This window comes from Bos indicus, chromosome 2 (assembly GCF_029378745.1).
Source record: "Bos indicus isolate NIAB-ARS_2022 breed Sahiwal x Tharparkar chromosome 2, NIAB-ARS_B.indTharparkar_mat_pri_1.0, whole genome shotgun sequence".
Taxonomy (NCBI): domain Eukaryota; kingdom Metazoa; phylum Chordata; class Mammalia; order Artiodactyla; family Bovidae; genus Bos; species Bos indicus.
The window spans coordinates 121,255,946-121,283,177 of record NC_091761.1 but is presented as its reverse complement, the minus strand read 5'-3'; the positions used below and the strand labels follow the sequence as shown (position 1 = coordinate 121,283,177).

General features: G+C 51.3%; 4 protein-coding genes across 5 annotated transcripts; 2 read left to right on the top strand and 2 right to left on the bottom strand.

The window, feature by feature from the left end:
- TMEM234 (transmembrane protein 234) lies at positions 1-5,488 on the bottom strand. 2 transcript variants are annotated; one of them, XM_019979202.2, is made up of 5 exons: positions 5,354-5,488; positions 4,923-5,074; positions 3,683-3,749; positions 949-1,130; positions 1-771 (listed from the first exon to the last, which is right to left on the bottom strand). In XM_019979202.2, exons 1-4 carry the CDS (start codon positions 5,367-5,369, stop codon positions 991-993), a joined length of 375 nt encoding a protein of 124 aa, XP_019834761.1. In that variant the 5' UTR covers positions 5,370-5,488; the 3' UTR covers positions 1-771; positions 949-990. The 2 variants fall into 2 exon arrangements, with proteins under 2 accessions (XP_019834761.1, XP_019834758.1); XM_019979199.2 differs by having other exon boundaries at positions 1,038-1,130.
- Positions 5,412-13,214, top strand: EIF3I (eukaryotic translation initiation factor 3 subunit I). The gene is made up of 11 exons (XM_019979188.2): positions 5,412-5,492; positions 5,586-5,678; positions 6,918-7,005; positions 7,308-7,373; positions 8,447-8,596; positions 8,684-8,811; positions 11,519-11,629; positions 11,740-11,829; positions 12,140-12,213; positions 12,728-12,820; positions 12,948-13,214. Exons 1-11 carry the CDS (start codon positions 5,490-5,492, stop codon positions 13,027-13,029), a joined length of 978 nt encoding a protein of 325 aa, XP_019834747.1. The 5' UTR covers positions 5,412-5,489; the 3' UTR covers positions 13,030-13,214.
- A 58-nt stretch (positions 13,215-13,272) lies between these two features.
- Positions 13,273-20,790, bottom strand: LOC109572384 (myotubularin-related protein 9-like). The gene is made up of 10 exons (XM_019979157.2): positions 20,185-20,790; positions 19,897-20,005; positions 19,561-19,686; positions 19,272-19,445; positions 18,583-18,809; positions 16,399-16,560; positions 16,074-16,215; positions 15,771-15,991; positions 13,641-13,792; positions 13,273-13,567 (listed from the first exon to the last, which is right to left on the bottom strand). Exons 1-10 carry the CDS (start codon positions 20,367-20,369, stop codon positions 13,434-13,436), a joined length of 1,632 nt encoding a protein of 543 aa, XP_019834716.2. The 5' UTR covers positions 20,370-20,790; the 3' UTR covers positions 13,273-13,433.
- Positions 20,791-25,009: 4,219 nt separating this feature from the next.
- On the top strand, positions 25,010-26,634 carry FAM167B (family with sequence similarity 167 member B). Its single transcript, XM_019979146.2, has 2 exons — positions 25,010-25,519; positions 26,146-26,634. Exons 1-2 carry the CDS (start codon positions 25,262-25,264, stop codon positions 26,374-26,376), a joined length of 489 nt encoding a protein of 162 aa, XP_019834705.1. The 5' UTR covers positions 25,010-25,261; the 3' UTR covers positions 26,377-26,634.
- The last annotated feature ends 598 nt before the right edge of the window (positions 26,635-27,232 follow it).

Here is a 27,232-nt window from a genome sequence, read left to right as displayed (position 1 = left end):
TCTGTTTACTACAGATTTATTACAGACAACTGACTTAGCGACTCAACAACAACTGCTCACCCAGCATCGCTCCACATGCTGGAGTTGGGCAGTGCCGGGGCCCACGGGCATTTGAGGGGGGCAGGCAGTTGAGGATTTACGCCCACCTCACGGGAGGGACAGGGAGGCTAACAGCCAGCTCCTCTCCCGCACATCATCTGCCATTCTTACGCACTTTCCCCAGTTCCCCCCTCAGCCAGCGAAGGCTGAGCCCTGGAGGCCTCCTGTTTGCATTTCTGGCTCAGAGGCTATCGCTGGCCTTCTCCTTGCAGCTGGGGTTCTACAGTCCACCACCCAGCTGCTGGGATAGTCCAGGTCAGGCCATAGTAACAGTGACAGGTCTGGGGACCTGACGTGACAGCAGAGAGGGTGCTGCTGGGGCACGAGGGCTGCTGAGGATGAGGGTGAAGTCGCTTGTGCTAAATCTGAGTGGTTGAACAGCATGTGAAAGTTACAAAACCCTTTCACTCTTGTTCTCTTATTACGATCCATGAGGTAGTTATTATCTCAGGAGGTGAGGAAGCTGAGGCTGGGCCTGGGGCTGGGGGTGGGAGGCCTAAGTCCCAGGCTCACTGCCTCTACCTCATGGCCCAAGGGTTTCCTGGAGATAGCAGAGCTGGAGGTGGCCTTGGTTCCCTCAAAGTGCAGACGGTTGCCCTTGGGTCTTGGTCACTGAGCTTGTGATGCAGAGTGTAATTCCTGCCACGGTGAGCACCATGCCAGCAAATGCTCCTGGGATAATGGGTAGAAATTGAGGAGCTCTGAGACTAGCCATGCCAGTAGGAGCTAACGCAGGGCTGAGGGAAGGGCTCAGATGGGAACTACCCAGGGGAAGGCAACCCTGATGGCAACAAGGAGGCAGGAGAGCTACAGAGGAAAGGGCAGGATGAGGGAAGAGCCTCTCCTCACCTGGTCACAGGAAACGGCTCTGGAAAAAACTAACCCAGGGTGTCAAAGTCCAAGTAGCGGCTTCCCGAATTTGCAGTGTCCTGACTTACGTTTTCCACCAATATCTTCTCCAAGGACCTTCCCAACAATCAGTGTAAAGATGATGGCCAGAGAGTTACTGATGGGCACAGCTAGGGTCAGATCTGAGTGATCAGAATGAAAAGAATCTCTGAGATGCAAAAAAAAAAAAGTCTTTCTAAGCACAAAACACTTTCATTACATCATCAAGACAGTTTTAAAAAAGGTGTCTCATGATCCCATTTTTCAGATAATGTCACAGCAAAGCTCAGGATTCAAACTCAGGTCTCCTGACTTCAAATTCAGTGCTCCCTCAGGATTCCAGCAAGAAGACCTAAACTACAAGGTCTGGGACCATCTTGGTTTGCTGGTAAGGATGAGGTCTTTGCACTCAAACAGAACTACTGTGATCTCAAGGACATCTGGACAGACAGGTACCCCAAAGCCAAAGGACACAGTAGCATGCGTGCAGTAACACCAAACACAAGCACACTTTATGTGCCAGCGCTTTGTGTACACATCGAATCAGTCTTCATAACAACAATGCAGGAAGCACATTAGCATCATAATGGAAACAAAGGCTCAAAGACACCACAGAAATGGAGGCAAATTGAGGATTTAGACCGAGGTCTGCCTGACTCTAAAGGTAGTAGAACTAAATGGATAAGGACGAAGCAAAACAGCAGGTGAAGCACATTTGTTTCTTTTCAGTTTGGACTTGGGCCTCATGGAATTATGTAAGAGAAAAAAACATCAGCAGCAGGAACAGGTACAGGACAGGCCCCACAGGGCTGGTTCTTAAGTAGAGGTCACCACAGTCCAGGATCTGTTGCTTCGTTTTGAAGCTCTGACTTCAATAAATGAAACTTCAAAAAGACTTAACGGAGTTAACAATACTCTTAACTTGAAATTTATTACACTTAAATTTTGTACATTTGAAGCTTTTTAAGAAGACAGATTTTATGTTGTGTTCTTAAAACACATACCAAATAAATAAATAAATAAATAAAACCAAAAAAACTAATGGATAAATCAGAAACTGAGTTACTTGTTTGCAAGACTCATAACTGCCGGGCAGGCTGTGCACGTTGGCTCCTCAGCACATTCTTTCCCAGCCCTCCCAGGCCTCACCTGTTCCAGGCAGAGGAGGAGAGAACCGCGCAGCTGCTCATCCCCTGCGAGGCACGGCCATGGCTGGTATTAGCCACCCAAGAAACTGACACAACTGCCACCTACTCAGAGCGCTTTCCTTAACCTTACACAACACAGAATGTAGTGGTTGCTAAAGACTGGTTTGCAACAGTAGATGGGAGAGGGAAGCAGCATAGTGTGAGGAAAGAATAGGACACTGGAGTGAGGCAGACCCAGGTTTCCCTACGTGATCTTGGCTAGATCAATCACTCTGAGCCTGTTCCCTACCTGAAAAACAGTGATAGCAAGACAACAGCATCGTCTTACAAAAGGGTTGTTGTAAGATGAAATATGATAACATGTGTATATCCTTGCCTGAATGAATAGTGACCACTGTTCTGATTATTAGAATGGATACAGGCAGGGTAAGTGGTGAGATAAGAGGATCCTGAAATTCCAATTTGCTCAAAACTTGGTAAATGGCTAACTGCAGGCATTTTTCCAGAGCACTCAGTGTTCTGGGCAGCAGGGAGTGCCAGAGGCTTTCCAACTTTGCTTTAAATGAAGTCTTATGAGAAGCCCAAAATGTAAAACAGATGAAAGTGGAGTGATGCTAGTTGAAGCTGACATGGCAGATGTGGAGGTGGGCCTAGCCTCTCCCATGACTTCTGAGGGGTTTCCCAGGGTTATTTGGGGTCCAAACTCCCCTCAAATCCCTGGGAGGGGGGGGCCCAAGTGAGACTTCAGGTGAGTTATAGCAAAGTTATAGCAAAAACTTCTGTTAGCAAAGTTCAAGAGCATGAACTTTAGTAATAGACGGCTTCACATGCTTCTGCACTGACATGCTGTGGGACTTAAGAGGTGAAATAAGTTGCCCAAAGTTTTGTAACTTCATTGCCTTGGTGGAGACAATCATGTCCATTTTATAAGGTTGAGCTGAGAATTTTTTTAAATGTGTAAAACTAGAACAGTATCTGATGCAGGGGAGGACGCACAATAGGGAAAAGAAATGTATCCTTATTGAGCTCCTCCAGTCCATCGTGCACCAGGTACTGCTCCGGATGCTTCTCAAAACTGAACTTAATTCTCTCAGTGCTATGAAGTCAACCATAAAAAATCAAGGTTCAAATAAGAGACTTGCCCAAGGTTAGGCAGGCAGTTAGCAGTGGAAGCAAGAGTGTCAAAGGCAGCCCTTGGGCAATTTGCTGTCGGTCCAGTGCTGTAGGACTCTGTGCTTCCACTGCAGTGGGCCTGGGTTTGATCCCTGGTCAGGGAACTAAGATCCCATAAACTGCATGGTGCGCACACACACACACACTCAAAAACCCTCCACACAGCCAAAGGAACTTTCTTTCTCTGCTGCTGCACAAGATTGCCAGGCTTCAAACCAACCCTTTGCCTGGCAGCATACTCATAACCAACCCACCATACCCTACTGCCTAGAGAAGAGGGTGCAAATATGGAACCAGATCCCTCATTCATGGCAACAAGGTGTTTGAGACATTCCCTCCATCCTAAGCATAGCGGTTCTAAGCCAGAGACCCACCTGTTGACGCCAAGGTGAGGTAATAGAGAAGGGAGCCACACTGGTTGAGAGAAAAGGGCATCAGGTACTGGAAACAGAAGAAAACTGCAGTCAGTGTGATTGCTTAACTGAGCAGGGCTGCCTTCTTTGAGCTTCGAGATAAGCCTTTCCTTGGAGGGAGGGGTAGCTATGAGGGCCTAGGGCCCAAGTCATCTGAAAAGGACCCTTCCAGGGCAGAGGGAACATCACTGACTGAACCCCATGCCTTTGCCCTGAATGCCCTCCCCCTCAGCCCCGCTGGTTTCTATCCACCCCATCCTGCAAGTCCCTGAGTGCCAGTGTTCCTCTCTCCAAGAAACCTTCCCTCAGTCGCCTAGCTCCAGCCTCCCTCCTCTGAACTCACAAAGCAGTTTATCTGTACCTCACTCAAAGCCCTTAGCCCTGAGAGGCAGTTGTGTCTATGTCTTTCCCACCAGCCGAGCCTGGCAGCACTGAGCTCAGAAGTAGTACTCTAGATTCTCCCTTATCCCCCCCTCCCCAGGGCCAATTTGAGCCCTAAGCCCTCCCTCTGGAAAAGTCTGTTGGAAGGATCACCATAATAAAATATTAATAGCAGCTCAGGGCATCATAGACTTGAGACCTAATTATAATATGTATAAGGCCCACTGCTAAGTGCTTTATGTGCCTCACCTCACTTAACCCTCACAACTGCCCCATAAGACTGTTACCCTTATTATCCCCATTTTACAGAAGACTCTTGAGAGTCCCTTGGACTGCAAGGAGATCCAACCAGTCCATTCTAAAGGAGATCAGCCCTGGGTGTTCTTTGGAAGGAATGATGCTAAAGCTGAAACTCCAGTACTTTGGCCACCTCATGCGAGGAGTTGACTCACTGGAGAAGACTCTGATGCTGGGAGGGATTGGGGGCAGGAGGAGAAGGGGACGACAGAGGATGAGATGGCTGGATGGCATCACCGACTCGAAGGAGGTGAGTTTGAGTCAACTCCGGGAGATGGTGATGGACAGGGAGGCCTGGCCTGGCGTGCTGAGATTCATGGGGTCGCAAAGGGTCAGACACGACTGAGCGACTGAACTGAACTGAACTGACAGATGACGAAACTGAGACTCAAGGCAAACAAGACTCATACAAGAGCTTCTGGAGAGTAAGTGGTGGAGCGCAGATTCTGACCCTGATCTGTTTGACTCCAGAGACCAAATTCTTAGCCGCTACTCTCTACAGAGGGCTCATTCACAGACGCACCTCGGGATTCAAGAAGAGGGTTTTCATTTCCTGCAGCAACTGCCGGGCCCAGGTCCGCTCATGAACCTGCTGCAGGCGGGAGGAGGCCCGCTTCAGCAATGGCTGTGTGCCACCCCACAGAGCGGCCACCAGCACCAGAGCCAGCACCTGCCCTGGATGGAGATACGAGTGACATCCCCCGCCGCCCCACCGCACGGCCTTAGCCCTCCTCCGGCCTCCTATTCTCGCCCCGCCGCCCCGACATCCCTTCTTTGCTTTCCGACGCCCCGTGTGTGATTGGCGGGTAGGACAGGCCCCGCGAAGCCGGGGAGATGGATCCTGGAGCCCAGGTTCGGGTTTGTAGCAGGGGTCGGGGTTAGGTGGTGAGGGGGTGTAAGAAATGAACTTGGGATAGCGGTCTGGAAGCCAGGGCAGGGGCGGGGCCCGCTTACCCAGGGTCGCCGCCATGGCAACGCCGCTCCTCTCCTCTTCCGGGAACAAAGGGGGCGGAGACTCGTGATCCGGAAGTGGCGCCAAAGCCTCTTCCGGTTCTACTCACGTTGCTGCTTTCCTCGCGTCACCGCCGGGATGGTGAGTTCTTCTGTGTTAAAGGTGTTGCCGTGGGGGTCCGGGCTGGGGCAGGGGCCAATTCTGGGCGCTGACACTGCCGTCCTATCCCCACAGAAGCCGATCTTGCTGCAGGGCCATGAGCGGTCCATTACTCAGATTAAGTACAACCGCGAGGGAGACCTCCTCTTCACGGTGGCCAAGGACCCTGTGAGCGTCGGCCGAAGGGCGGGCCCGCCGGGACCTTGCGGAGGGGGCCCGGGAGCGGGCGAGTTCATTCTCCCGGGGCGAAGGGTGGACAAGCTAGTTTTGCTGCGAGAAAAACCAAGGAGTGCCCCGTTCTGAGAAGTAGGGAGAGATCATCCCGGGGTTTGGAGGGCGAGAGCATTACACCGATAGATGTGGGAAAGAACTCCATTGTTGATAGGAGGAGGGAGTAGCCAGGGAGAAGAAAACAAGGGGCCTGTGGAAAGGGAACAGGGACGTGGGTCATCTTGTTTATGGGGCGGAGAGGAGCTCATTCCGGAGAAGAACAAAACTATTCTACAAGGATAGGGGAACAGACCACCTGGAGAAGGGGGAAGTTGATCCTGGGGCGGCGAGAGATGAAGGCCTTAAAGAAGGTATCCCTGGTATCATTTCAGTCATCCCTCTTCCTGCCTCACTCACTGCAAACAGCCCCTCTGAGTACTGCGTTTTGAGGCACCTCCATATGGAGAAAGTTAACCCTAGTGGCTAAACGTGGGGGCTCTGAAACCAGACAGACCTGATTTGAATCCTGAGTCCTGCATTCACTAGCAGTGTGACTTTGAACATGCCATTTAACCATTATAAACTTTAAGTGCCCCTTTTTACAAACTATGGGTAGTAATAGTACCTCCTTCTTGGGGTTGTCTTTAGGATTAAGTGAGATTATTCAAATAAAGAGCTTACTTGAATAAAGAGTGTTTGAGTACCATATCAATGTTAGATGTTTACATTTTAAGTTCCTTAGACATTATTTTATTGGAGTCTCACAGCTACCCTTTGAAAAAGGCGTTATTGTCCCGGCCAGTTTACACATGGGGAAACTGAAGTTCAGAGGGGAAAAGCACACATTTTGAGATAATACAGTGAGATAGAAGCAGAGCAGGGACTGGAACCCAGGTTTCCCTCCTACCAACTGCTCCCGTTTGGACAGAACACCAAAACACTACTGTTTTGCTAGGCTGATACTCGACCTTTTATTCCTCAAAGGGTTTAGGAGTCTGGGGAAAAGGCTGGTATGATGGAGACTTTTTTGCAACCAGGAGAATCCAGGAGTTGGTCTTTCAACCAGCAACCTGCTGTTCCTCAAGAGATGCGCAGGGGAGGGTAGAATCTGGCCTGGCTAGAAGCTTCTGGGGCAAAATAGGCCATGGCTCTGCCTGCGATGCCTATCATCCTGTCACATTGTCCTTGATCCTCCAGATTGTCAATGTATGGTACTCTGTGAATGGTGAGAGACTGGGCACCTACATGGGCCATACCGGAGCTGTGTGGTGTGTGGACGCGGACTGTATCCTTATCTTTGTTCTGAGTCTGTGCTCCCAGGGTCTGCCAGCCATGGAGAAGCTGCTGACCTGAAGCTGAGAGTTTGAGATGCTCTGGTGGGGTCAGGAGAATGATGCTATCTACCTCCTACTCCTTGGTCTGTTCACTAGTTCAGGGAACATTTAGGACAGGTTCCAGTTCTGAATGAGGAGGTTAGGATGAGAGAAGGAAGGCTCTCTGGTGCTGAATAGGGAGATGATTCACTTGGCCTTCCAAGAGGACAAGGACTCAGGTGAATTCTGTCATGCTTCTTAACACCCTCTTCAGGGGACACCAAGCATGTCCTCACTGGCTCAGCTGACAACAGCTGTCGTCTCTGGGACTGTGAAACAGGTAAGCCTGGATCCTTCTACACTTTTTCAGCAAACAGTGAGGACCTATAGTATACTTATTGAGGCCAACAGGTTCTGGGGAAATAGAGATAAATCCAGAGATGGTTCCCAGTCTAGGGAAAAAGAGACAAGAAAATAAGGAAGACAGAGGTGAAAAGAGGCACTCCAGTGAGATATAAGCCTTGTTAGAGGTAGCACAGTGCACTGTGAAAGCCAAGGGGGAGGCAACTGAAGGCTGAAGTGGGGATGGGATCAGCCTGGGAAGGTTTCCCAAAGTAAGTGTCATGTGAGGTGATCGCTGCGGCACACGCAAGAGTGAAAGCACAGCGAGTGTCGTCCAAGTCATCTGATCTGGCAGGAGCTCCTGCTGCCTGGGGGTGAAATAGACAGCAGTGGAGAGCTGAGGCGGCTGGGGCCAGAACAGGCCTTGAGTGTGAACTCGGGAACATGACTGCTCTGCAGGACTCGGCATGCTGTGGAGGGTCCTGAGCAGGGAAGAGCCTGTTTAGTTCTTTTTTTTTTAATTTTTGGCCACACCGTGGCAAGTGGGCAAGTGGGATCTTAGTTCCCTGACCAGGGATCGAACCCACACCCCCTGCATTGGAAGGCAGAGTCTTAACCACTGCTGGGGAAGTCCCCAAGCATGTTTAGCTTTGGCAAGCCCAGGTAGCAGTGGAGAACACTGCAGGAACAGACAGAAGACGGGAGCCTATTAAACCGCTCCATTTAGTAAATATTTTCTGGGTACCCAGATCTCTCCCAGGTCTTTGCTGGGCACTGGTGACATGCAGAGAAGTTAGAGGAGGTCTTTGCTGTGGAGAAGCACATTCTCCACAGAGGTGGAGACAGATAAAATGTAGTCCGTTGTGAGTGCCACAGTGGTGGGATGTCTGAGGAGGGACTGTGGAGAAGTTAAAAGACCTGAGCCAAAGCACAGCAGTGAGGGAAGAAGACAGGGCAGGGGGCTAGTCACCAGTGTAGGAGGAACAGTGCATTGTAATGATAGGCAGGGATAGAGGGCATCCTCCCGGGATCAGCAGGGGGCAGGGACTAACCGAGACTGCCTGTTCCCAGGGAAGCAGCTGGCCCTGCTCAAGACCAATTCAGCAGTCCGGACCTGTGGCTTTGACTTTGGGGGCAACATCATCATGTTCTCCACAGACAAGCAGATGGGCTACCAGTGCTTCGTGAGCTTCTTTGACCTGCGGGATCCAAGCCAGATCGGTGAGCCGGGGCTGGGGCACAGGACTGGGGTTGAGGTGAGGGGCGTGGCTCCAGAGCCCAGGGCCTGACATGTGCTGCCCCACACAGACAGCAATGAGCCCTACATGAGGATCCCTTGCAACGACTCCAAGATCACCAGTGCTGTTTGGGGACCTCTGGGAGAGTGCATCATCGCAGGCCACGAAGGTGGAGAGCTCAACCAGTATAGTGCCAAGGTAAGGTGGGTGAGGCCTACGCCCATCAGAATGATTCTCTGTGAGAGGCAGGATGAGCCTGGGGGTTAAGAGTGAGGGCCAGATTCACACAGACTTCACCATTTTCTAAGTATGTGATCTTCATCGTATTATATAACTTCACAGAGCCTGTTTATCTGTAAGATGTTTCAAGCATCAGATGACCTCAGGTGTTTGAAAAACTTGTCATAGAGTACTCAGGACATGTGACCAGTGATCACAATTAAGCGTGTCCCTGCCCCCACTGAGTGGCAGGTGCCATGCTAGACTCAGGACAAAGAAGGGAATCAGACATGGACCCTGCCCTCCGGGAGGCAGGCTGGCAAACAGTTAGCACATGGGTCAGGTTGTGAGCTGTGCCACTGTTGAGGGCTCAACCAAGTACAGAAAGTGCCGTCTGTCACAGAAGACGTGGCCTGTACATTAAGCTGTGAAGAATAAATGGAGCTTCAAGCCAGAAGAGAGAGTTGTTCCACAGACACAGGAGCAGAGTGTGCGGAGGCACAGAGTTAAGGGAGTAGGCAGATTCTTCAGGAATGGGAGTTTGGTCTCTCTGGAATGTGGTGTTGGGGAAGGGGGACCAGGACTAGATTGCGGATCCAGAGATAAGGGAGCTGTGATTTCCCCTTAGGCAGGAGGAAATCTTCAAATGGTTATGATGATCAGGTTTTCTCTTTTATTTTTTAAAATATTGATTGATTGATTTTATATTGGCTGTATCGGGTCTTAGTGGTGGCATCCCAGAGTGTATGAACTCTAGCTGTGCCTCTCCATGTGGGTCTTCATGTGGGATATTAGTTTTCCAACCAAGTATCAAAACCACATCCCCTGCATTGTAAGATGGACTCCTAACCACTGGGCCACCAGAGAAGTCCCAGGTTTTTTCCTTTAGAAAGCTCTCACAGGCTAGATTGGAGAATGCATAAAAACTAGGAAGTAGTCACAGGGATGTGGGGTATCTGACAGGAGACATTCAGGGTGACCGATGAGAGGGAGGGTTACCGAAAGGGTGAAGTCTCAGATTTCTGTCTCAGATTTCTGATGTGGGTTTCTGGGGAATGCTGGGATGTAATATCGTAAAGTTTGGTCAGTCACTCAACAAGCACTGGCTGTGGTCCACTAAAGTACCAGGCCTACCTGCAGGAAGGAACGGGAACCAAGGTCAAGGCCATAAACAGTGCTTGATGCTAGCCAACGGTGGAGCTGATCTGTGCCCTCAGGTAGGCCTGACTGCAAAACTGGTGCTTCTTCCCCAAAATGGAGGCACCAGATGCCTCCCTACCATGTGTCCACGGAGGAGACAAAGATACAGTCTTCCCTGACAGTAGGTGAAAGGAACTCAGGGAAGGAGATGGCAGTCTTCTGAGGGTCTGTGTGAGGCCCAGTGCTTGAGGCCGTTCAGTCATCTTCACAAATGTTTGCAGCATGCATGCCAGGCGCCCATCACTCACATTCAGGTAAGACCCAGTCCCGGTGTCCTTGAGTCAGGAAGACCCGCTGGAGGAGGAAATGGCAGCCCACTCTGGAATTCTTGCCTGGAAGATCCCATGGACATAGCAGCCTTGGGTTTTGCAGTCCACGGGGTCACGAGGAGTCGGACATGACTGAGCACGCACACGCAGTGTCCTTACAGGATCCTGGGGACTTGTTTGTTTGTTACTAGTCCTAACCATTGGACCACCAGGGAGTTACTCCTAGGGGCTTTTAATAATCTTGTTTTCTAAATAGAGAAATCGAGGCACAGAGAAGTTTTTTTTTTTTTTTTTAATTTGGCCATGCTGCAAGGCTTGCAAGATCCTAGTTCCCCATTTAGGGACTGAATCCAGGCCCTCAGTAGTAAAAGCACTGAGTTGTAACCACTGGACCACCAGGGAACTCCCATAGAAAAGTACGTTTAAGGGCAGATTCTAAACTCTGTCCTACATAGTCTGGCAGGTTCTGTAAGTGGGAAGGGAAATCAGATGAAAGAGCCCTTTGAGAAGACCTGAAAAAAGGCTGGATGAGCATCGGTCCTCATGAACTGTGACCAAGACCCTGCGAGGGAAGGAGATTCCATTGGGTTCTGCCTTTTACTGGTTTTGAGCTCTCCAAGTCACACCACCTATCTGAACCATAGTTTCCTTTTAAAATTGTGGTAAAATATTCACTTCATAGGATTGTTGTGGGGATTAAAAAAAAAATGTGTTGTTACCTGCTTAGCACAATGCTTGGCAAACAGTGTTGCTGCTGCTGCTGTTATTCAGTCACTAAGTTGTGTCCGTTTCTTGGCAAACCTGGCAGCATGCCAGGCTCCTCTGTCCTCCACTGTCTTCCAGAGTTTGCTCAGATTCATGTCCATGGAGTCAGTGAGGCTGTCTAACCATCTCATCCTCTGCTTCTGGCAAATAGTAGCCACTCAGTATTTTTTGGAAGAAGGATTAAATGGAACTGCTCTACTGTTACATAATGATTAATTAATAGGTGTCACCATAAGTGTCTGTTTTCCTAGGTGGACTAGCAGTGTTCATGAAACCTGCACACACGGGCTAGATTGGGCTTGGGAGTGGGAGTAAATGTTGATTCAGGGGATACTAAGGCAGGCCCGACCTGACCTCCCCTCTCCTTCATGGGACGAGAAAGGGTCCAGAATCCTGGCTGAGCCTGGGGTATTGGGAATGGAGTGATCAGAGCCTCCCTCTTCTGTCCGCAGTCTGGGGAGGTTCTGGTGAATGTTAAGGAGCACTCCCGGCAGATCAATGACATCCAGTTATCCAGGGATATGACCATGTTCGTCACTGCATCCAAGGACAACACTGCCAAGGTGAGCCTGGGCAAGGAGTCTGGCGGGCCTGCTCCCACCCTCCCGCAGGGCTCTCAGCTTCCCCCAAGAAGACTCCTTTTACAGACATCTCCCTGGCCTTCTGTCTCTAGCTCTTCGACTCCACAACCCTTGAACACCAGAAGACTTTCAGGACAGAACGACCTGTCAACTCAGCTGCCCTCTCTCCCAACTACGATCATGTAAGGAAACCCACCCGAGTTTCCTGCTAAAGACTCAGAATGTTTCCAGGATCTAGTTTGTCTAGCAATTAAGAAAAGAGCTTTGGGGGAAAATAGTGTCAGGCAGAGAGGAGATCTCAGAGCAGGAACAAGGGTGAATGATGGGAAAGCCCCGGGGGCAGGGCAGGAGGTGGCTGAGGGATGTTTGTTCCTTACCCTTAATATCTTCCCAGTCTGATGTAGGAGATACTAAAGGCTTATAGGGTTGGGGGAAGAAACGGAAAATGGACTTGCCTGCTTTTTGGGCCCATCTAGAGTTTCTTCCCTTCAGGTGGTGCTGGGCGGTGGTCAGGAAGCCATGGATGTAACCACCACCTCCACCAGGATTGGGAAGTTCGAGGCCAGGTAAAGGGGGAAGGAGCGCTTCCAAACAGAAACATCATGAAGTGTCTCTCACAATGGCCAGAAACCGGATAATGGAGGAAACTTTGCTTAATTCACTGGCTGCTAGGGAGTGCAACCAGATTGGGGGCCCTCCTGTGACAAGTGTCTGATACAGCACTTAAGGGCATGAACTCTTGGGCTCACTCTGAAGCCCTGCACATCACTGGAGTTGTCTGTGCCCAATCACCCTTGATTGTATAATGGGCAGAGTGATATTATACTTACCTCATAAGACTATGCCGATTAAATAAGGTAATAGTTGTGAAGCTTTTAAGAGCACTGCCCAGCACATAGCAAGGAAGACATTTGGGTCCAATCTTCTCCCAACTTCATCTTGTTTTGTTCTCATTCATTTCCCCCTTATCCCAGTTTCCCTGCTTTATAGTTTTGTTTGGGGAATGGTTCCCGTTGATGTGTTTCGGTAGGAGATGGGGACCGAATGAACTGTTGCTTCCCACCCTGCTCTTTCCTCCAGGTTCTTCCACTTGGCCTTTGAAGAAGAGTTTGGAAGAGTCAAGGGTCACTTCGGACCTATCAACAGTGTTGCCTTCCATCCTGATGGCAAGAGGTAGGGCCTGGTGAAGGGGGCTGAGCCAGCCCTGGTTTGCCCACCTCTGCTCCTTTCCCACGTCCTGTCCCCCAGGCCTGCTTCCCAAAGGGCAGGCCTCTGACTGGGCCCTGGCTGTCTCTTCCAGCTACAGCAGTGGCGGCGAAGATGGTTACGTCCGCATCCACTACTTCGACCCACAGTACTTTGAATTTGAGTTTGAAGCTTAATAAGCCAGACCTCTGGGAATTCCCTGTCGGTTCCGTGGTCAGGAGGCTGCACTTCCACTACAGGGGCACGGGTGATCTGCAAGCCTCACCATGCGGCCATACACACACAAAGAAGCCGGATCTCCATCGGAGCCAGGGTCACAGAAGCTTTTGGACTCTATGAAATAAACTAGTTTGGAAATAAATGGTTTCTGGTCAGATATTTGATCATTTTCCCTTCTCAGTGACACCCCAGCCAGCTGATACCAATCATGGATGCTTTTATTATTTGGACCTTCCAACTATACTTGGACACTTAACACGTGGATCCGGGCTGGGTTGTAGGCACTCTCCCAAGATCCAGAGGTGCTGAGGGGCCTGGAGAGGTTCCAGGAACATCTCAACCACCATCTGAGGACCAGTACTTAGGGTCCAGGCTCAGAAGCTGAATCTGTTGGCTGAGAGCCTTCTGTCTTCTCCTGATCTGTCACTATTTGCCACACTTTCTCCCACGCTACCTCTGAAGGCTCAGGCGGACGGGTCCCGCGCAGAAACAGGCCTGAGGAAGAGGAGGACGGGTAAGGAAGCTGACCAGAGGCGAGAACTACCCCAGGGAGGAGGAGGAGGGTCACCTTGCCACAGTCGCAGGCTCTGGGGCTCCGCCGAGGGCCAGATAGCCAGGGGGTTGGGGACGTAGAGCGGGTTCCGGAGCTTTCGTTGCTCTTTTGGCTGACTGAGCCCAGACCACAGGGAGTGTGTTCGAGTTCTCACTTCACACAGGCATCTGGAGGGAGTGAGACCATAAGCTTCCAGACTTTGCTGTGTACTCTAGGATTCTGGGTGGGGGCTCCAGTTAGTAGGGTGACAGCTCCCCCAGGGCAGTGATAACACCTCCTGCAAATGTTACTGGGAGTCAGATCCTGAACTACGATAACGCAGGAACAAGGCAAAGTCCTAGTTCTTAAGGAGTTCTGCTTATCTTTGCCTGAAAGGATCATGGAAGGCTAATTAAGAATGTGCCATTTGAGGGATTTCCCTTGCGGTCCAGTGGTTAAGAATCTGCCTTTCAATGCTGGGGATGTGGGATCAGTTCCTGGTGAGGGAACTAAGATCCTACGTGCTACAGAGCAACTAAGCCTGGGCACTGCGACTGCTGAGCCCGTGTGCCACAACCAGAGTGCACTGCAAGCAAATGCTGAGCCCGTGTGCCACAACCGGAGTGTGCACCACAAGCAAATGCTGAGCCCGTGTGCCACAACCAGTGTGCACCACAAGCAAAAGGTCCCCGTGACGCAGCCAAGATCCCACATCCTGCAACCAAGACCTGACGCAGCCCAATAAATAGTGAAAAATGTTTTTAAAAGAGTGTGCCATTTTAGCTGGGTCTAGCAGCAATTCTTTCTTTCACTTTCTGGCAGCAATTCACCAGGTATGCAAAAACATGGAAATACAGGAGCAAAAGCAAGGAAGCGGGAAAGGGCTCAGTGTAAATACTCATAGGTCTAGACTGATGAGTTTAAAAGAGAAAAAGGATGAAAGTGAAGATACTATAAGCAGTGAGGAAGCTATTCCAATGGTCTACAGGGAAAGGAAAGTCTGGATTAGGGAAGTAGAAGGGGCCTTGGATGGGAAAGGACTAAGAAAAGAAATTGTTAGAAGAAAAGCTGAATATGAAGGAGGGGGAGAGGTAAAAAGTTTAACCTGGATAAGCAGAGCTAGTGAAAGCAACAGGACGAGGAGGCCACTGGAAAAGCAAAGATCACTAAATATACGATCGCCTTCGTGGAGAGGAGTGAACCCTCCCTCCCCTTGTCTCAGTCTGATGAAAGAAAGACGGCCAATGGGAGCAACAAGTCAACCAAATGATGAAAGTAGCTACCACTTGTGTGCCCACTGTGCCAGGCACAGTGTTAGGCACTTGCTATGGCTCAGAGGTTAAAGCATCTGCCTGGAATGCAGGAGACCCGGGTTTGATCCCTGGGTAGGGAAGATCCCCTAGAGAAGGAAATGGCAACCCACTCCAGTACTCTTGCCTGGAGAATCCCATGGAGGGAGGAGCCTGGTAGGCTACAGTCCATGGGGTCGCAAATAGTCGGACACGACTGAGCAACTTCACTTTATGCTTTAACTCAGCTAATCCTCTCACACACACATAGCCCACCTCTAGATCATGGTGACTATTATGATCACCTCCTTGCTACTGATGAAACAGACTCAGGGTTGCTTTTGATCACTCATCAGGTGAATGGTGAGCCAGAATTTGAGCCCAACAATTTGACTCAGCTTTCAACCTCCAATCTATTGCTTCACTAGAATCAACCCTGCAAAGTGGTAGAGAGCCCCAGAAATGATTTTGGCAGCAATTTCCCCCTTCAGTCCTTGTTTTTAAGTTAGGAGTGCATGGTTCTTGGCTGTGGACAGGGTAGGAGGTCTGAAGAACTGACTGTGGACCCACTCGTTTCTAGCTTTGCAGAAGTTAGGGGAACGTGTGAGATCCGGAGGCAGGAGAGGAGAGGACACACGGTTTTCTACAAGAGAAACTCAAAAGGGAAAGATACCTTCTTTTTTGGAAGGGAGGGAGGAGGGGCAGTCGTAGTTCCCTGAACTGGTTCCCTGAACCCAGCCCCCAGCAGTGAAAGCGCTGAGTCCTAACCACTGGACCACCAAGGAGTTCCCAAAGATGTCTTCTAAGGAAGTAGGTACCCGCCCCACCCCTGTCTTGTGCCTGCCCTCTGGCCCACCTGGACACCCCCTTAGCTCACCTCTCCTTTTCATTGTTGCACAGGAAGGTGCCAAAAGGGGAGGCATAGGCGTGATCAAACAGCGCCAATAGCATCCCCTCCCCAAACTCCAGCGACAGCGGGAACTGGCGGCCCAGCTGCCACACGCAGTCCAGGAATAGGAGAAAGGTGGGGGCCTCGTGTTTGGGGCGGGCGTGGGAGAAGGCTGAATGAGCACAGCGCAGCTGGAAGGGGTGGCCAGCCTGGGGAAGGGCAGAGCGATGGGCATGAGGACGTGGGGTTTCTGGATAGAGGAGGGTAGTGCTGGGCTGGGCGGCCACTCACCTGGACCCACTCTCTCTCTATTAGTTCCTGGAATCCAGCCATGGTTCGGCTCAAGGGGTCTAGGATGAGTTGGGCCAGTGAAGTGATGAGCAGGGTGCTGTCCGTGCCTTCAGCGCCATGTACCAGGATGCAGGCCCCTTCCCTGAGGGCCCAGGGCTCATCAACAGTGGCCTGTTCTTCCCTGCCTGGAGTGGCCAGGTCAGGAATAGAATGGGCCCATTTGAAGGCTACCTTTGCTTGCTTACTGAGACATGGCTTTGCATCCAGGCATGGAGAGCCCTGCCCACCCTGCCCTGTTCCCTGTCTTGTAGGGTGGGGGTCTTACTGTTCCATGCTCTGGGCTGCTAGGCAGGCGGTGCTCAGAGTCTCCTTCACATGTGACAGCCAGCGGCAGCTCTCTAGTCGATTAAGCCAGCGGTCCATGCTCTGCTCCAGGTCCCCGCAGGCCTCCACCAGGCGCACGAAGCTCTCCTGTAGGGGCCGCCCCCTGCACAAGCAAGAGTCTGGTCATTGTTCCTCCAGCCTAAAGCTCTGGTGAGCACAACAGCCTCAGAACAAGGGCTCCAGGCCAATGAGGGAGACACAGAGCCCTCAGAGGAGCCCATCTGACAAGAGGGACACAAGACCCTTTGGAGAGCCCACCTAATCTGATGGAAGTGACTCCCTAATCTTGAGGATTCCCCAATCTGCTGGAGGAGACCCAAGACCCTTTGGGGAAACCTAGTCTGTTGGAGAGGCATAGCATAGCCTCCTGGAGAAACAGAATGCTCTGTTGTTTTTTAGTCGTTAAGTTATGTCCGATTCTTTGTGACCCCAAGCAGCATGCCAGGCCTCCCTGTCCCTCACTATCTCCCAGAGTTTGCCCAAGTTCATGTCCACTGAGTCAGTGATGATATCCAACCATTTCATCCGCTGTGCTTCCCTCTTCTCTTTCGTGGATCACAGCCTTGTCGTGGCGAAGGGGCTTATGTAACTCAATGAAGCTATGAGCCATGCCATGCAGGGCCACCCAAGACCAACGGGTCATAGTGGAGAGTTCTGACAAAACATGGTCCACTGGAGGAGGGACTGGCAAACCGCTCCAGTGTTCTTGCTGCGAGAATCCCATGAACAGTATAAAAAGGCAAAAAGATAAGACATTGAAAGTTGAGCCTCCCAGGTTGGAAGGTGTCCAATATGCTCCTGGGGGAGAACGGAGGGCAATTACTAATAGCTCCAGAAAGAATGCCCTGGAAACTCCCAATTTGATGAAGGTGTCACAGTTCCCTTGATGTACGCCAGCCCAATGGGAGCTACACAGTACTCCCTTGGGAGAACCAGCCTGACAAGAGGTATAGAATACTCTTCAGATTCTGGAATCTTCCCAGGAACTGTTCTGTTCTAGATCACCAGGAACCTTCTGCCAGAAAATCTAATTGGTACTTTTTTCAGGCTTATTTAAAAGCCTTCAATGACTCCCCATTGCCTCTAGGATAAAATCTAAGCCCATTATCATGGTACTCAAGACCCTTGCTCTGGCCCGGGGCCGCCCCTTTAGCCTCCCTACCTCCACCTCAGAGTCCATACTCCCAACACACTGTGCTGTGTATGCAAAGTTGCTCAGTCGTGTCCAACTCTTTGTGACCCCGTGGACTGTAGCCCACCAGGCTCCTTTGTCCATAGGATTCTCCAGGATACTGGAGTGGGTTGCCATGCTCTCCTCCAGGGGACCTTCCCCGACCCAGGGATCGAATCCACATCCCACCTGAGTCCAAAACGGGGCAATTGACTAGGCTGCCTGCTGCTACACACCTGGAGGGCCTTCCACCTGGACTGTCCTCCTCCCACCCTCTGGCTTACCCCTGCTGTGTTTCGGATCTCACTAAAGCACCCTATTCTCAGGGAAGCTTTCTTAGGATGACCTGTTCTAAGAGGGGAGTGCTGCCGCTTATCACACTGAACTCTAATTGCCTGTTTACTGCTAATCTGCCAGCCATGTCTGGGCTGGCCACCATCTCAGCCTCTCTGCTGGGTCAATGTCGGTCAAATAAATGAATAAACAGTTTTGTATTCTGGATAGGGGAGCAGTCCACTCTCCTCAAAGCACAAAAGTCCCTCAGGACCTCCTCTTGGTACTACCAGCACCTGGAGACAGTGGGAACAGATAACAACTGTGGGTACAGCCCTCAGGGCAGAGCTGGGACCAGGGCAGAGAGAGAGAGAGAGAGAGAGAGTGTGTGCGTGTGTGTGTGTGTGTGTGTGTGTGTGTGTGTATGATGAAGTTGTTCCTGGAAGACAAATTTCAGTTTAATGTAAAGGAGAGATTTCTCTTTCGAGGCAAAGTTGGGATGCCTAGAGAGGAAAGAGCTTTGTCAGTGGGTGCCTGCAAGTGGCCATGCCCACCTGGCAGGATGGCTACCAGGAAAGATCAAACAGTCCTGGAAGTTCCTAGAAGACGCCAGTCCCCCACCCCCATCCATAAAGAGTCCTAGAGGAAAGAACCTTAGGAGGGCATGAGAAAGCCCCTTACCTCTCCAGGGGCCGGTGCAGTCGTTTCCAGCCAGGGTAGGCAGCCTTGGCCTCGGTGCCCCCGCCAGTCATGCGGGCCTGTTTGGCGGCCTGGGGCGAGCGCGTGTCCACGATGAAGCCCCGGGCCCCGGGCCGAGCCCCCGCCAGCACAGCTCTCAGGAGCTCCTCGTCCTCAGAGCAACGCCGCTTCTGGGGCCCAGTCAGGGGCTGACCGGCACGTAGCAGCACCTGCAGACAGGGATCCAGCTCCAGAAACTGTACCCACCCAGGCCTGGTTCAGGAACTTCGCTCAGGGCATCCCTTAGGCCGGGTGTACACACTGGAGCGCATCTAGAGCTGGCTGGGGCAGGCTAGATGGAGCTCAGGAACCCTACGGGCTTCGAATCGGGTCTCGGTGGGTTGTGGCAAGAGCGGGAAGGGACCCGAGAGTAGGCCGTGGGCGAGTCACGGGTGGACAAAAGAAGAGGAGGTTTCGGGGAGGGGGCCAGACCAGCCGGAGGCGGAGCCAGAGGCAGGGGAGACTCCAAAACTGCGGAGAAGGGCGGGGTCAGCACCGGTGAAGGCACGATAAGCCGAGGGGGCGGGGCCATGTTACGGCCCGGACCGCAGAAGAGCGGGCCAGTGCAGAGTGGAACCAAAAAGGGAGACAGAGGGTCCTAGCGGCGGGGTCTGGGGAGGGGCGGGGCTCACGGTTCCGCTGGGAGCGTGGTAGTAGCTGAGCACAGGGAAGCGGCCTCCCTGGCGGAAGCGGGCGCTACGCGCCACGGCACTGTCGTCCACGGCGCGAGGCACGATCACGGCGCGGGGGTAACTGGGGCACAAGCTGAAGTCCTCGTTCGCCTCGCTCAGCCGCCACGCGTTGGTCTGCGGCGCAGGGACGAGTGAAGACCCAGTCTATGGCACCCGATGCGTGACCGGTCCCCGCGCCCCTTCCAGACCTGGCTCTCCCACATCCCCAGCCCCGCACGACCGCGCCCACCTCACGAGCTACTCGCTTGTAGTAGCACTCGGGAGGGTGGAAGTGCCAGGCGTCGCCTAACCTCAAACCTTTGGGACGGTAGAAGAACGGAAAGGAGGTGATGACCGATTCCAGGGAGGACAGCGCCTGGGGAAGGAAGTCAAGGGATCTGGAAAAGATCGGAATCCAGTCCGCCGTTCCGCAGCTCCTGCCTCTCCACGCATTCCAGACCACCCTGCATCCCCTTTTGCTCCGGGACAAACCCGGATCCTGAGCCCCCTAGAGAAGTAAACCCTGCTGACTCCTCCTGTTACGGGATAGGGCAACTTAAGTGCCTCCATTGCATCCTTGGCATACCTCGATGGAGCGGGCAATGTCCAGCGTCGCCTCCACGCCCTCTATGTCCAGCTGCAACACTCGCAGGTCCTTACAGCGCAGCGTGATAGTGCCCGAGTCACCCGCGACCCTGGAATGCACAACCTTTAGGTTTAATGTCCATTGACCCCCACCAGGGGGAGAAGAAATGAGTTTCTTAAGATTGTACGTTATGCAGCGGGGCACCAGCTCCAACTGCGCTAGCCCTTTCCCCTCTCCCTGCCGAGCCACGCGCTCCCCGACTACGGGGACGCCCCCGCCACGTCTCACCGCTTCTCGATGGAGTCAACGTTACGCAACAGCAGCAGCCACAGGTCTGGAGTCGCCTGGGGCCCTGGCGACAGCAGCAGGTGGTGGCCGGTGATGCAAAGCGTGCCACGCAGTGGGGGCTCCTCCGGACCCCGCAGGAGCTCGGCTTGGGCCTGGCCGGTGCGGATCATCTCCGCGAACTCCATTCCTCCAGCGGCGGGCCTGACGCCCGGCAGGGATTGACTCCGAGCGTCAGGCGGGGTGAGCGCGGGCTCCGAAAGGGACAGGAACTGGCTGGGCAGCTGGCGACGCCGGCAGGACAGCTGTTAAGGAGGCCCCTTGGAGGAAGAGATCTCACAGTTTCACAGGAATTCCCCCACCCCCACCCCATTGCTAGCACTTCTTACTGAGGACCCCGGGACTAGAATCTGTTAGGGAAACCTCAATTTCAGCATCTGTGAAGTGGGGGAGAAAAATCTTGCTAAAGTCCTTTAAGACCTCGTGGGTCGCAGGAGGCATTAAAAAAAAAGTCTCTAAGGTGCTGGCACTCCCACCGATTTAAAAAACAAACAAAAATACCCGTCTTTTCTCCTGTACCCTGGTGGGAGGGGTGGAAAGGGTGAGTGAGAAACTAGGAAGTGTCTGCATCCTGTCCTACAGCTGAGGCTGGGTGGGGAAATCCCTGGGTCCACCTTAAATGCAAGCAGCTGTGTAGCTGGCACCCCTCCCCCACCACAGCTGGCAGTCCCTGCCTGAGGGCGCCCTCTACGGGGGGCCACTTCTGGTATAGTTCTGCCCTCTGGAGCCCCATCCCTCCTCTCCATCCTTTGACCAAAGGGGAATTGCCTATACACTGAGCTGGGCCCTAGGGACCCAAGGGTGGCTGAGGAGGGTTTCCTTCACAGGGTTTTCAGTCTGGCAAGAGACACACTTAAGCTGGTAAATTACAAGAGTTTAAATCTATTTACTGGAGGACCCATCCATCCAGATATTCTTTTATTTCTTAAACAATGATGCCTATAATGTGTTAAGTGATAATCACTAAGAAAAATAAAAGGTACTCCTGCCTTTAAAGAGCCTTCTGGTCTACAAGGTTCCAGGCTTTTGTGTGTGTGCAAAACCCTTCTTTCAAATAATGAAATCGTAAGTGGATTCCCCCCATACACACATACATAATATACACACAAAGTTGGAACTGCTCTATAAAAGGAACTAGATATAAAAGAGTATAAACTGTAAAATTCCAGACCAGGAGCATCAGCTGGGATGGGAATTCGTTAAAAATGCAAATTATAGGCCCTACCCCAAACATACTGAATCTGAATCTCTGGGAATGGGGCAGTCTATTTTAATAAGTTTCCAGGGGATTGGGATCTATGTTAAAGACGGAGAAACACTGGAAAGTATACAAAAAGGCAAAACTAATCCAGGCTGTCAAAAATTAGGGCAGTATTACTGAAACTGGGCTCCCCAGAAACCAAGTTCCCTTACTGAGTTTATGATTAATCACTCTATTCAAAACATTTTTATCTTTTTTATCCCCTCTGTCTAGTCAAAGCTTTGGTTTTTTCAGTAGTCATGAATGGATGTGAGAGTTGGACTATAAAGAAAGCTGAGCACTGAAGAATTGATGCTTTTGAACTGTAGTGTTGGAGGAGACTCTTGAGAGTCCCTTGGACTGCAAGGAGATCCAACCAGTCCAGCCTAAAGGAAATCAGTCCTGAATATTCATTGGAAGGACTGATGCTGAAGCTGAAACTCCAATACTTTGGCCACCTGATGCGAAGCACTGTAAATTCTTGGCTGTAAAACTGTAAAGACCCTGATGCTGGGAATGATTGAAGGTGGGAGGAGAAGGGGAAGACAGGATAAGATAGTTGGATGGCATCGCAGACTCAATGGACATGAGTTTGAGTAAACTCCAGGAGTTGGGGATGGACAGGGGAGCCTGGTGTGCTGCAGTCCATGGGGTTGCAAAGAGACAAGACTGAGCGACTGAACTGAACTGAACTGAACTGACTTCAATTCTGTGCTAGATGAACACTAATCAACAAGAGTCGGAAAACTCCCTGGTGGTCCAGTGGTTAAGACCCTGGTTGGGGAACTAAGATCCCCCATGCCTTGTGCCTAGGCTGAAAACCAACCAAACAAAAAAACCCCACAGAGTCAGACGTCTAAAATTGCTATTGTCCATAATATCATTAATGTACTGAAATTGCTATCCTAGGTATCATCATTAACATACAAATTCAAGCTGTTTCTCTAGGACAAGATGAGGTAACAACTCATCAGCCCCCAGCCATGGGCCACCTGGCCAGATAATCATAAACCAGAAACATTTCTGTATGCAGGTCAGGAAGCAACAGTTAGAACTGGACATGGAACAACAGACTGGTTCCAAATAGGAAAAGGAGTACGCCAAGGCTGTATAATTGTCACCCTGCTTATTTAACTTATATGCAGAGTACATCATGAGCAATGCTGGGCTGGAAGAAGCACAACCTGGAATCAAGATTGCCGGGAGAAATATCAATTATCTCAGATATGCAGATGACACCACCGTTATGGCAGAAAGTGAAGAACTAAAGAGCCTCTTGATGAAAGTGAAAGAGGAGAGTGAAAAGGTTGGCTTAAAACTCAACATTCAGAAAACTAAGATCATGGCATCCGGTCCATCATTTCATGGCAAATAGATGGGGAAACAGTAGAAACAGTGACTGACTTTATTTCTGGGGGCTCCAAAGTCACTGCAGATGGTGACTGCTGGCCAGATAATCATAAACCAGAAACATTTCTGTATGCAGGTCAGGAAGCAACAGTTAGAACTGGACATGGAACAACAGACTGGTTCCAAATAGGAAAAGGAGTACGCCAAGGCTGTATAATTGTCACCCTGCTTATTTAACTTATATGCAGAGTACATCATGAGCAATGCTGGGCTGGAAGAAGCACAACCTGGAATCAAGATTGCCGGGAGAAATATCAATTATCTCAGATATGCAGATGACACCACCGTTATGGCAGAAAGTGAAGAACTAAAGAGCCTCTTGATGAAAGTGAAAGAGGAGAGTGAAAAGGTTGGCTTAAAACTCAACATTCAGAAAACTAAGATCATGGCATCCGGTCCATCATTTCATGGCAAATAGATGGGGAAACAGTAGAAACAGTGACTGACTTTATTTCTGGGGGCTCCAAAGTCACTGCAGATGGTGACTGCAGCCATGAAATTAAAAGACACTTGCTCCTTGGAAGGAAAGTTATGACCAACCTAGATAGCATATTAAAAAGCAGAGACATTACTTTGTCAACAAAGATCTGTCTAGTCAAAGCTATGGTTTTTCCAGTGGTCATGTATGGATGTGAGAGTTGGACTATAAAGAAAGCTGAGCACTGAAGAATTGATACTTTTGAACTTCAGTGTTGGAGAAGACTCTTGAGAGTCCCTTGGACTGCAAGGAGATCCAACCAGTCCATCCTAAAGGAGATCAGTCCTGTGGGTTCATTGGAGGGACTAATGTTGAAGCTGAAACTCCAATACTCTGGCCACATGATGCGGAGAGCTGACTCATTTGAAAAGACTCTGATGCTGAGAAAGATTGAGGGCAGGAGGAGGAAGGGACAGCAAAGGATGAAACCGTTGGATGGCGTCACCAACACAATGGACATGGGTTTGGGTGGACTCCGGGAGTTGGTGATGGACAGGAAGGCCTGGCGTGCTGCGGTTCATGGGGTCGGGGACTGAACTGAACTGAACTGAACTGAAGAGACATTCTGACTCTGAAACTACTATTAAGAAATGTCACAGAAAAAGAAAAAAGAAATGTCACAGAAACATCACAAGGTGATGATTAATCCCAGCCTCTTTGTTCTTCCCCTTTTTTTTTTCTTTTCTTTCTTTCTTTTGGCCATACTACGTGGCATGCGGAACTTCCCCAACCAGGGATTGAACCCGTGCCTACTGCGGTGGAAGTCTTAACCACTGGACCACTGGGGAAGTCCAGTTCTTCCCCTTTAAAAACAAAAAGCAAAAACCTAACACTCAAAGACCAAGTTGATGTGGATCTGAGACTTGTCTCTCACTCCCCTGCTTGGCCCCCCTGCAATAAACCCTTACTTTGCTGCAAACACCCTGTCAGAGTTCGGCTTTCTCAACTGTAGGTACATGAGCAAGCTGTGCTTGGTTACATTACCCTTAGGAGAGTTGGTCTAGACCAGCAGCACAAAGGAGCTTCCTGGGTGATGGTAATACTCCTTTGCTTGATCTGTTTACATCACTCTGATTCAGTTGGGGAGAATTCATCAAGCCATGTATTTACGACATGTAAATTTTTCTGGGTGTGTGTTATATTTCAACACAAAGTTTTAAAAAGGGAAATGCTCTGGTTGAAGCCCTGGGAGGGGCAGGGAGAGGAAGGTCGAGGAGCCCATCCACAGCTCTGCCCTTACCCCGAACACAGTCCTTGTGGGATCTCCAAGGGAACCTAAAGTTCCTTAGAATATAGCTTGAAATCACTGATCTGTCCCAACAGAGTCAGTGACTTGTCCAAGGTCCCACAGAGCCTGCACCTGAACCCAAGTCTCCTGACTCCCAAATTGAGGATCTGGACACTATTCCTTTGCTGAAGGGCCACAGTCATGAGTCAGGACTGGGGGCAGCTTGTCAGCCTCCTATCCCCTCCCCAATCCCTTAACTTGGGTCTTGGGAAGAGGGCCAAGACTCTAGTGTGGACGATGCTTTTCTTATCCTGGAGCAACTTCCTTTCTGGGAACTGGGTGTCTCCTTTTGGGCAAAGACAATAAATTTCATCCAAGGGGCCAGAGGCGCAGGGCTCCTCCTGCCCCCACCCGGATGGGCATCACGTGGCTCCTGGGATAGCAGTCCAGGAAAATCCCAGCCCTTGCACACTCAGCCTCCTACACCCATCTGCTTACCCTGACACACTCAAGCCTCCCTGACCCACCTTGAACATTCACCATCGCACACTCCCTGGCACATTTCTTTCACCCTCAGCTTCTCCCACCTCTTCCTGGGTAATACTGCCAGCCTTTCCCTAACCCCAGAGCTGCAGCCTTTCCCTGTCACTGCTCACCCCCTACCATGTCCCTGGGACCATTAAAATTCCAGGCAGTGGGTGAAGATGAGGAGGATGACGAAGCAGAGAGCTTGGACTCTGTGAAGGCACTGACGGCCAAGCTGCAGCTACAGACACGACGGCCATCATACCTGGAGTGGACAGCCCGGGTCCAGAGCCAGGCCTGGCACAGGGCCCAAGCCAGACCCAAGCCCGGGGGACCTGGGGCCATTTGCGGATTCGACTCAATGGACTCTGCCCTTGAGTGGCTCCGACGGGAGCTGGTAAGTCTGGTGGGGTGGGCAGCCTTGCAGAGGGCCTTGAGGGCACTCCTCAGGGCCCAAAACCCTGGGTATGGTGAGGGGATGAGAATGACCCTGCCTCCAGCAACTGCCCTCTTCTGTGGCTTTGTCCCAGGGTTGAGGAGCCAGGAATGGACTTGTCCAGTGTTTTATTCAGGGAGCCTTACTGAAGAAGGAGTCCATCAGTCTACTGACCTTGTGCTCCTGTGGCTCAGAGGACAGAGTCCTGCCCTTGGGGGCCACCAGGGATAGCTGGGGAAGGCATGGCCTCCCAGTCTCCTCTGCAAATTGCTATACCCCAAAGATACAAAGGAGGCACTAACCACGCTGTCCCCAGAGGAGGCCAGTATTAACTAGGTGGCTCTTAATCTAATATGTGCAAATATACAAATGTCAGCCTCCAGACTGGAGATTCCATCTATTTGATCTAAGATCAGGCCCCAGGTACCTGTACTTGTTTAGCTTGGTTTTAGAGCAAGATCTATGAGATGGGCTGTAGAGAGCCGGGATATGAGGGGGTGGGAAGGACATAGCCAGGGCAAAGCCCCCGGGGTGTTGACCGGAAGGGAATGGAGGTTCAGCGGGCTCATGCCCCCTCTCGGCTGCAGCGGGAGATGCAGGCACAGGACCGGCAGCTGGCAGGGCAGCTGCTTAGGCTGCGGGCCCAGCTGCACCGGCTGAAGGTGGACCAAGTCTGTCACCTGCACCAAGAGCTGCTGAACGAGGCCGAGATGGAGCTGGAGATGGAGCCCGGGGCTGGCCTGGCCCTGGCCCCGCCACTGCGGCACCTGGGCCTCACGCGCATGAACATCAGTGCCCGGCGCTTCACCCTCTGCTAAGGGATCCCTGCGTGTCTCCTGCACCACCCGCTACCCATTCCCCAGCCCACCTGGGACGAAGGAAGAGAGGGGCGCCCCAGAAGAGCCAGCACCTGGAGAAGGGTCGGGGTAGAGTTGGGGAGATGCTCAGCGCTCTGGGAGCTTAAAGCTGCAGCATCCTGGGGCCCTGCTGCCCGGATGGGGGAAGAGGGTGGTTTGGAGGAAGGGGAGGAGTTCACAGACCCTCAGTCTCCTCAATAAATCTCTGCTTCCCATCAAGGTCTCTGCAGTCCTTTATTCAGGCCCGGGTTCACTGTCTCGCTGGTTGCTAGGGCCCCGGGTTCTACCTCAGGAGAGGAGGCTGGCCTTGAGGGTAGAGAAACCCTGATGGATACTCATCTCCCCCGCAGCTCCACTTCTATCTCTCTATCGCATCCAGATAAGGACTGGAAAAGAATTTAACCTAAATTCTAAATCACCCCTATGGAATGTGACTCAGATAAATGAGCAGCTGAAGAACGCAGGATCTTGTAGACCTGGGTTCAATGTCAACTGCAACATCGATTCTATCAGACCTGGAGGAGCTCTCTTAACCCCTGCATCTGTCTCTTTATCTTTACAATGGAAAATCCAACTCCACAAGTAGTTAGATACATTTTAAGTGAGATAATGTACAGTAAGTCCTCAATAAAATGTGCATTATTATCACTAGCCCCAGTCGTGTTCTTACTGTTGTCCTGGGGCCCAGAGATGGACTGTGAAGTGCTCAGGTTCATAGCAAGGGGAGCTGGGGCCTGCAGCTGGAACTCTGGGCTCTGTGTCATTCTGTAGGGCTGTTTTTTAGTTGTGTTTTTTCTTTTTTTTTTTTTCAAAAAAA